The sequence below is a fragment of the Podarcis bocagei genome, assembly GCF_964188305.1.
Source record: "Podarcis bocagei genome assembly, chromosome: 7".
Classification (NCBI taxonomy): Eukaryota; Metazoa; Chordata; class Lepidosauria; order Squamata; family Lacertidae; genus Podarcis; species Podarcis bocagei.
The window spans coordinates 74,986,990-74,997,390 of NC_138132.1; the positions used below are offsets into that span (position 1 = coordinate 74,986,990).

At 47.2% G+C, this 10,401-nt stretch overlaps 1 protein-coding gene across 1 annotated transcript; it reads right to left on the reverse strand.

The window, feature by feature from the left end:
• Nucleotides 1–5,278: 5,278 nt before the first annotated feature.
• B3GALT6 (beta-1,3-galactosyltransferase 6) lies at nucleotides 5,279–9,870 on the reverse strand. Its single transcript, XM_081201657.1, has one exon. It carries the CDS (start codon nucleotides 9,122–9,124, stop codon nucleotides 8,084–8,086), a length of 1,041 nt encoding a protein of 346 aa, XP_081057783.1. The 5' UTR covers nucleotides 9,125–9,870; the 3' UTR covers nucleotides 5,279–8,083.
• Between the last annotated feature and the right edge of the window lie 531 nt (nucleotides 9,871–10,401).

The window sequence follows — 10,401 nt, forward strand, 5'->3', positions numbered from 1 at the left end:
TGGCTGATCCTTAAGAAACCCTTTTGAGTTTCTTCCTTGAGAGGGTCTACTGAACGCCAAACAGGTGGCAATATATCTGAAGGTTGTAATAACTCTCAGGCTGTTTATGATCACGAGTCCCTAACTTGTCACCTTAATTAATAGTCGGCTTTGCCAAATCAGTGACTTTCTATTATTTTCAATTTCATACTTTTGTTTAACTTCAGGAAACATCTGGTTGACTGACAAAGGAACAAAATCCTGCAGACAAGCAGCCCAGGTAAGTGTCAGATAACTAGAAAGGAAATGAAAACCTGCCTCGGTTTCTCCACTGCAGCAGAAGTGTTCTATATAATCTGGCCTAAGTTGTCACCCTTGTTCCTAGATCAGCCTGTGGAGGTTAGCCATTTAGAGCCTTATTAAATTGTTTAGTAGTACTTCAAAGACACCCAAGTCGGTGGCCATCACTACCAGGTGTCATAGCTCAGTGGTAGAGCATCCGTCTGCATGCAGAACGTCCCAGGTTCAGTTCCCAGGTGGGGCTAGGAATGTACCCAGTTTGGAATCCTAAAGTGCTGCTGCCAGCCAGTGTAGACAACACTAACCTGGATAGACCTGGGGTCTGACTCAGTATAAGGCAGCTTCCTATGTTGCATGGGGCGAATTCCATGGTTTAACTCTGCACTTGACCCTTATTTTGTCCATCCTGAATCTTCCAACATTCAGCTTCTGCATATCTGAAGGTCAACTGACCAATTAATAACCATATTTGATTGACCTTTTTTTTTTTTACTGTGCTCACAATTCAGACTGCTTTGTATGAAACGAAAGGGTATGTGGTTCTTTTTCCCTTGCTTTCCCAGCCTAGCAAAATTAAGCTGCTCACAGCTTTCATAATGTCACCCATTTCATCCCGATGTTGTAACCAAGCAGGAAATAAACAACTCTTGATTTCCCATCTGGCGAGCTCAGCGCTGTAAACTAGCAAGGGAGTTTGATAGATTTCAACACACACACACACAGCGCAGAACACCACATCGCCGATTTCTTCCAAGGAACCCTGTCCATCTTTGCAAGGTCCTAGCTTTCAGGAAAAGAACTGTTGAGTGGCTTTTGTGGTCACTCTCACCAAATGCAAGATAATGGTGGAAAAAATCCAAACCGGTCTTCTCATAGCATGCTTAGCAATGTCCAAAAGCAAAAGTGAAAAATACGACGATTCAAGGTTTTGTCATGTTTGAACAGGAGAGGCGCACAAAAACATTTGCCCATCCTGCACTGAACAGAATAAGCCATGAAGGCTGCCTGTGCCTGGACTAGTGAGCATGTTTCTCACCTCAAAAGGAAGGAGGAGGGTACCATTTTTTACCCAAAACTTACAAAAATTCCTTCCCGACTGCTTGGCACCGAGTCTTATTTCTTAAAACACCAAGCTAAAACAGTCACCATTTTCCAAGGATGTTATTGCTGTTCTCATTGACATAGAATCATAGAATCATAGAATCATAGAGTTGGAAGAGACCACAAGGGCCATCGAGTCCAACCCCCTGCCAAGCAGGAAACACCATCAGAGCACTCCTGACATATGGTTGTCAAGCCTCTGCTTAAAGACCTCCAAAGTAGGAGACTCCACCACACTCCTTGGCAGCAAATTCCACTGTCGAACAGCTCTTACTGTCAGGAAGTTCTTCCTAATGTTTAGGTGGAATCTTCTTTCTTGTAGTTTGGATCCATTGCTCCGTGTCCGCTTCTCTGGAGCAGCAGAAAACAACCTTTCTCCCTCCTCTATGTGACATCCTTTTATATATTTGAACATGGCTATCATATCACCCCTTAACCTTCTCTTCTCCAGGCTAAACATGCCCAGCTCCCTTAGCCGTTCCTCATAAGGCATCGTTTCCAGGCCTTTGACCATTTTGGTTGCCCTCCTCTGGACACGTTCCAGTTTGTCAGTGTCCTTCTTGAATTGTGGTGCCCAGAACTGGACACAGTACTCCAGGTGTGGTCTGACCAGAGCAGAATACAGTGGCACTATTACTTCCCTTGATCTAGATGCTATACTCCTATTGATGCAGCCCAGAATTGCATTGGCTTTTTTAGCTGCCGCGTCACACTGTTGGCTCATGTCAAGTTTGTGGTCAACCAAGACTCCTAGATCCTTTTCACATGTACTGCTCTCAAGCCAGGTGTCACCCATCTTGTATTTGTGCCTCTCATTTTTTTTGCCCAAGTGCAATACTTTACATTTCTCCCTGTTAAAATTCATTTTGTTTGTTTTTGCCCAGTTCTCTAATCTGTCAAGGTCGTTTTGAAGTGTGATCCTGTCCTCTGGGGTGTTAGCCACCCCTCCCAGTTTGGTGTCATCTGCAAATTTGATCAGGATGCCCTTGAGTCCATCATCCAAGTCGTTGATAAAGATGTTAAATAAGACCGGGCCCAAGACAGAACCCTGTGGCACCCCACTAGTCACTCTTCTCCAGGATGAAGAGGAACCATTGATGAGCACCCTTTGGGTTCGGTCAGTCAGCCAGTTACAAATCCACTGAGTGGTAGCAGAGTCAAGACCGCATTTTACCAGCTTCTTTACAAGAATATCATGGGGCACCTTGTCAAATGCCTTACTGAAATCAAGGTAGGCTATATCCACTGAGTTCCCTTCATCTACCAGGCTTGTAATTCTGTCAAAAAACGAGATCAGGTTAGTCTGACATGACTTATTTTTCAGAAATCCATGCTGACTATTGGTGATCACAGCATTCCTTTCTAGGTGCTCACAGACTGTTTGCTTAATGATCTGCTCCAGACATCACGTTGCTGAGAATTGTTGCAAGCAGTGGCATAGCAGAGAGTGAGGCAGGAGAGTTTTTTTCAAGAGTTGGAGAAGTAGTTATCACCTGCTGGAATGCCAGGGTCCTCTCCTTGCTCTAGCAAGGCCTAGGAGGCCTTTGAGTTTTACCATGAATGACTAATAACAGCCTGCTGGATCAGGCCAATGGCCCATGAAATCCAAAATCCTGTTCTCACAATGGCCAGCCAGAAGCCTGTGAGAAACCCACAGCCAGGAGTCAAGTAGAAGAGCACTCTCGCCTTCTACGGATCCCCAGCAACTGGTATTCTTCCAACCGAGGAGGCAGAGCATACCCACCATGGTTAGTAGCCTTCAATAGGCCTACATGAATTTCTCTAATCCTCTTTTAAAGCCATCCAAGTTGGTAGTCATCACTACCTCTTGTGGGAGTGAGTTCCACGGTCAAACAATGCACTGCATAAAGAAGTCCTTTATCTATCCTGAACCATCAACTTCTGAACACAGCCCTTTGGGCATCTCTATGTGGCTCCTGAAACTCTTTCCAAGCCACAACTCTTCTCCCCAGGGTAAAGGTAAAGGGACCCCTGACCATTAGGTCCAGTCGTGGGGTTGCAGCGCTCATCTCGCTTTATTGGCCAAGGGAGCCGGCGTACAGCTTCCGGGACATGTGGCCAGCATGACTAAGCCGCTTCTGGTGAACCAGAGCAGCGCACGGAAACGGCGTTTACCTTCCTGCCGGAGTGGTACCTATTTATCTACTTGCACTTTGATGTGCTTTCGAACTGCTAGGTTGGCAGGAGCAGGGACCGAGCAATGGGAGCTCACCCCGTCGCGGGAATTTGAACCGCCAACCTTCTGATCGGCAAATCCTAGGCTCTGTGGTTTAACCCACAGCGCCACCCGCATCCCTCACTCCCCAGGGTACTTACCTCACTATTTCACGTTTCACCCTCAAGATGCTTTTGCCTGGCTGTAATGCGTCCTTGAGGACGTTTTCGTCAAAGGCTTTCCCCAAGTTCACTTATGGAATATTAACTGCACATCAGCCGAAATTCGTTCCCTCCCCCCCCCCCCCCGAATTTGTGGAGATGGTTTTTATCACTTGTTGAAATGGTTTTTGTTTCTGAAGCTTGCCCTTTGGAGTTTTATGCTATTGTGCACCATTTCAGTGGCTTTGTGCTATGAAATGCTTTATCTAGTACAGTGGTACCTCGGGTTAAGTACTTAATTCATTCCGGAGGTCCATTCTTAAACTGAAACTGTTCTTCACCTGAAGCACCACTTTAGCAAATGGGGCCTCCTGCTGCCGCCGCGCTGCCGCCACACGATTTCTGTTCTCATCCTGAAGCAAAGTTCTTAATCCGAGGTAATATTTCTGGGTTAGCGGTGTCTAACCTGAAGCGTATGTAACCCGAGATATCACTGTAGTCTGTGAAATAAATCTGATAATGCCTCTCTAGCCTGCGTGGATGTTAGAGGAGGAAACCAGCACATTGTACGAAGATAAAGTTCACATCAATTGCTCCACCCACTTTTCCCTGACCCCACCCACTCCTGGCATGTGGCCCTCAGAAAGTTACCCTGAAGTGAATGCGGCCCTCGGGTTTAAAAACACCCCCCACCCCTGGGACAGCGGAAGTCAGGGAATGAGAACAGCTTGCTATTCTATTACTGTCAACTGATCCTACTAAATTGGGTATTATGCTATTTACTAATGCTCTTTGCTTTGTGGTGTGTGTGTGTTTAATGAAGCACCCAGCAGCCTGCATATTTTGGACTCTTTGGGAGCTATGGAGCTGTCATGATGGGCTCCCGCTTTTCCAAATTTTCCAGTACACTATCTTTCTCTTTCAAATGGTTTTTACATCTACAATTAACTGTTTCAGTGTATGTATTGGTTTTAAATTGCTTTTGCGCATACAACTGTTTTTACATATGCAATTCTTGAAGGTATACTTTCCCCCCCTTTGTGTTGTGAAACCACTCTGAGGTGCTTCAAAGGAAGCAAATCACAAATGACCAATATTAACCATTCCTCGCAAGAATTTCCAGACCCTCTCTGGAAGTTCATCGATGCCCAGCTTAAAATGTGGCACTCAGAACCAGGCACTGTACTTGACGGAATATTCGCAATGCATAAATGTTTAATGTAGCAGAAAGTAACCTATTAAAAAGACTCTGGTGTCCCTGTAGCGCTGTAATAAATTAGCACATTAAAACGGCCTAGGTGGTCATTAAAAAAATAAAATAAAATAAAACAGGCTAAAACATCCCTACCCTAGCTTAGTCCCATTGCTTTAAGTCAACGTGCCTATATACACGACAGAACACAGGCCCTAATCCTTCAAACGCAGGTAGCTGACAACCACACAGCTTTCTATAAAAAGCCTCAGAGCCATCAGCAGGGCTCCTGTTCGCCTTCCACTGTCACATTTCATTTGGCAATTTTCCATTTCTTCTGAAGCTTAAAATCCAATCACTGCAGGGGAGTTATGGGAAAGGGGAAAGAGGACTCTTTTCTTTATTAAAAAAAAAATGGAAACGAGAACACACAAACGTTTTTCAGAAGCATTGCTATTTCAACTAAAAGGAGTGATTGGTACATCGTTCTTACAAGCTCCCGAGACACATGCAAGAAAGGGCTTGGGATTAAAAGTCCCAGTAGAGTTTAAATAATAAGCTGTACGGCAGGAAAAGGCATTTCAATAATAGTTACACAAGCGCCGACACGCTCCTTTTAAATAATTTAAAATTACCGTTGACACGCGGCTGTTTCCGAGCCTATGTAACTATACACAGAACATTTACAATATTTATAAATAAATTATCACCATTGTAAACACATTAATATTATGTACAATATACCAACTTCCCTCTGAATAAAGAAGACAAATATTCCTGACTTTTCCTGAAGTCAGCATCAGAAGAGAAAACCTGCGTGCCTGGCGAGACACAGAACAGAGTCTGGCAGCCATGTATGTTGGACCACCAGGAATTCAATAATAACATGTTCTTGCACCTTTCCAGAACAGGAAAAAACCAAGGCAGAAGCAATTTCAAGGCAGGTGGGCGTGGTTCAGCTCAGTTCACATAGGTCAGACTTCAGAACAAGGTTGTGTCATATAGTTTTCTTCTTTGAAGATCAACACTAGGGCTGGGGAACCTGCGGCCCTCCAGCGGTTGTTGGACTCCCAACTCCCATCAGCCCTAGCCAATATGGTCAGTGGTCAGGGATGATGCTGGATACAGCCCATCAACATTTGGAGGGTCACAGATTTCCCAGGCTTGATCTAAGCATCCTGGACGACATCTCTGTCCGGAGGGTCTACAAAGGATGGATAACTCAGATTTTCCCCTTATTAGTACTTTCAAGACTCCTCGGGGAAATGTAGGGTTTAGATTATGGAAAAGGAGTGGATGAGATAACTCCATCTCCACACTGCTCCTTACTCTCTTGTTTGACACACCTCCGAAGCTTTCACAACTCATTCTCTCCACCTCTGAGTCTCATGTTGTGCAAAGAATCCCCGAAAGCAAGGCAATTAAATATGTTTACATCTGCCTGCAAGTTTTTTTTCTGGCTCTAAATTTACCTATTTGTTTTTTAGTACAGGAGTCTTACTGCTTTGGGAATAAACTACAGAGAGCACTCAGCCCCACAAAAGGGAGAACTCGATGGCTGTCCTGGTGACATCCCAGAAAATTACTCAGGAATAATTGATTGGAGGGTTAAGACCCACTCAAGGAACTAACCCACTGGTAGACCCCGAGAAAGCTGGTCTAAGGGAAAGCAACATACCAATTGAAAATCCCAACTTTTTTTACAATTCTCAATCCCTAATCCCTTAACTCTGGAGCAGTTCATTGCCTAGGCAAAGAGGGATTGGTTCAAGGAAGGTACCGGTATCTGTACAAAGCCGTCACCCCACTGTATGCTAATTGGCTCACAGTTGCATATTCCATGAGAAGGGACACACACTGTTTCTTGACAAATGATATAATGGAGATGGACAATAATTGTAATAGGCTGTATTCAACATTCGTCATACTCAAAGTAGACCCAATGAATATGACTAATGAAGGGGGGGGATTAATGCGTCTACTCTGTGCAGGACTATTGTTGGCTACAATACAATGGGTTGTATCCAACTGAATCCTACTCAGAGTTGACCCATTGAAATAAAGGGGCCTAAGCTTATCATATTGGTTAATTTTGATGGGTCTACTTTAGGTAGAACTAATGTTGGATACAACTCAACAATTCTAGAAGCATTTAATTCCAGAAACTAACAACACTACATTGGGAGCAACTGTTGCATGATTTTCAATCAAGACCAGGCTGTCATTGTGGATTCCTTCTAATAATCTATTCTTCCAAATATAGCTAAAGAGTTGCATCAAATGTTCCTTCTCAAAGTAATGGTCCATTGAAAATATTGGACATGAGTAACTTGGCACATTATTTTCAATGGGTCTATCGTTGAGTATAACTTAGTTGGATACAAGTTGGAGAACACCCACTGAAATTACTGAACCAGGTTAATTAACTTCACTGAGTCTGCTCTGAGTAGGATTAATGATTTTCAAAGGTTTCTCCCTCTCTTGAGGTACCTGACATAGAAAGGGGTCTGAGGGATTTCTCTCCAGGGATAGAAGTTATACAAGCCACCCACTTATAATAAAAATGTTTAAAGGTCAGAACATTTCCTGCTAGAATGGACATCTCCTACCTCTAATACACCATAGCTAGTGCAAAGGCTTGTCAATGACAAAAGCAGCCCCTTCTGTTTAGAAACAGCATTATGGAGCACACTAGTAATCTCTTCCACTGGTGCTGGGGACCAAGTTACCCTTCTGTTATTATTTCACTTTAAACTTGTCAGAATCCTTGGCCAACGTCCACTTATCCTTTCAAAGAAAGGAAACAAACCACAGCTCTGTGTCTAACACTTAGTACCGTAGCTTAAAGAGCCTTTAAAATCCTTCATTTCTTTGTCCCAAAGTACATAAAAACTGTTCCTTTTGCCAATTCCTGCCTTTCAGGTACTATTTTTCTAGACCCCCGTTTGTTCCATGCTCTTCCCCTATATCCTTCATATGCCACACTGGCAAGGGTGATGCAATATGGCCTGATATACTGTGGAAAATCTTGGAATAATTTAAAAGTTCCAGCCGGAGGAGGAATGATTTCAATGTGACACACATCCATCATCACCAATTTCCTCCCGCCTGGTTGTGTTCCCTCTCCCTCTTATTTGCACAGTTGCCAAGGTATACCGTATTCCCTCACAGTTTTCAAGGTATACCATCTTTCCTCTGGCAGCACTGTGAAGGAGGCACACTCCAGTCATACGTGTAAGACAGTCGGAGTTTAATCTCTTCTTTACAGAGCTTCCCTTCTTTGGCTAGAGTCTGATGCTTCTCCAACATGTCCTCAATGCTCTGTTTATGAGTCACAATGTATTTATTGTTGCAGCCCCGCGATTTATACTCCGTGTCGAAACGAGAGTCGTGAACCCTCTTCACATCCACCGGAGCAAGCCAGGCACCCAGGGATACGTCTTCAGCTTGCCATATGTTGAGATAGTCTTGCGTGAGGCGCAAGTAGTGCACCAGGTCGGCTGAAACCACGTAGCCCCCACCCAGAGCATAGGGCAGGTAGTAGTCACAAAGGAGCCAGGCATTCTCTTTCCATTTCCCGCCGGATTTCACACGGGCGCGCCCAGAGAAGAAGCCCCAGTAGAGGCGGCGTGGCTCCTTGGCCCTCAGCTCCTCCACCAGGACATCCAAGCGCACAAATGTGTCGTCATCAGCTTTGAGGACAAAGCGGAAGTCCAGGTGCTGGTCAAGCCACACAAACATAGCCAGGACCTTGGCAGTCAGGTTCTCATAGGAGTCTCGGAGGTCAGGGAGGAGCAGAAGATCCTGATGGCGGCTCTGCTCCAGCTCCAAGGTGTGGAGCTCCTCCCCGGTCAGGCCTCCGGTGCCCACCACAAAACGGAACCAGACGTCTCCGGTGGGGACACGGCCGGCCACCGAGAGCCACGTGCTGCGGATGATGCTCCGTCGCTCTGTGTATTTGGGGCCGCTGGCCACCAACACTGCCAGGAAGGCGCTCTCCTCGGGAGGAGGAGGTGGGGCGGCTGCTGGAGGGTGAGGCCCACTCACACCCCCGGTCCGGGCGGGAGACTGTTGCTGAGGCAGCCCCCAGCCGTGGGAGGGCTTGAGGCCTTCTGAGGTGCACTTGGCCAAGTAGAGGAGCACCACGCCAAAGAGAGACAGGCCGCCGAGTCCCAGAGCCGTCTTGTGGCGGCACAGCAGGCGGAGGAGCTTCATGGCAGCAGGAAGAAACGTGGTGGCAGCTAAGGGGCGGGGCAAACACCACTTCCCCTGGGGCAGCTTCCTCAGCCCCTCCCTCTTTCAGGAGGTGGTCCAATGAAAGGGCTTCTCCCTTTTAAGGGGCGGCTCCAAAGACTTCTCAGGCAAATAGCCCCCACAATGACCCTAATGGCTCCTCCCTCTTTGGTGGCGATAGTCCTGGCTCCTTCCTCCCTCTGGGATTGGTGGTCCCAACGCTCTGGCTCCTCCCCTTTAGGGGCTGCAGTGACGTCTCCTTCAGCCTTCTAGGGGGCGGGAAGCGGCACTAGCTCCGCCCACACATTCGCCTCGGGACAGCAAGGCCTCGAGGGTTGGGGATCAGCCCCGCCCCTTTCTCCTCAGGCGTGAGGCCGCGGGCGGGGGCTGGGGTCCCCGCTCTCTCTCCTCAGAATTTTTGGCGGGAACAGCCCTGCCGGCTACGGGTGGCGGGTTGGGACAAACGGCCGCCGCCACCACCACCTCGGAACGTTTCCGAACGCGCCGCTGGGTCCTCCCTCAGCTGCCTCAAGCGCGGGGTTCATTGTCTTCTGTCAGATTTTCAATTCCTCTCCCGCCCCCCCCCCGCCCCGTTTCTCCTCTTCTCGCGCGCGTTCCCTAAATAGAGATATGTGAAGGGAGCGCGCGCGCGCGCGATGGTTTCCGGAGCGGTACTTATCCTTTTCTGCAGCTCCGTCTTCTCCTGAGGCGGCGAGAAAATGCGAATGAATAGAAATGTATGGGGGAGGAGGAGGGGGCCGAACAAAGTGGAGTCACGTGACTTTCCGTCTTCGCATCACCCCCTCACGCCATGTCTTGTCAGGGCTGGGGAGGCGGAAGACGGCGGCGCCATTTTTGAGGGCATTTCATGCCCTGCCGTCCCTCCCTGCGAGTTAATAGTGCGTATTCGCCACCTTGTGTCCGGGCACTTGAGGCTGTGGCTATTACCATCTTAGCTAAGGGCTCCGCTGTGTCCTTATGTGGCCGTGAGTATCGGTCATCTTGTGTTAGGGCAATGGAAGCCGCGGCTGCTCGCCATCTTGACTAAGGGCGTTTCCCTCGGGTGTTCTTTTTTCCTGTGCGAGTTTTTATCTGCCATCTTGCCTTAGGGCAGCTGAAGCCGAAGCGGTTGCCGTCTTAAACTTGGGGGAAAGGCCCTGTCAGCCTTTCGTTTTTGGTACACAGACACCTATCCCACCTAAAGAAGTTGCCATTTAGTGAAATTCAGTGAAACCGCACAGGGAATAAAAATGCAGCAG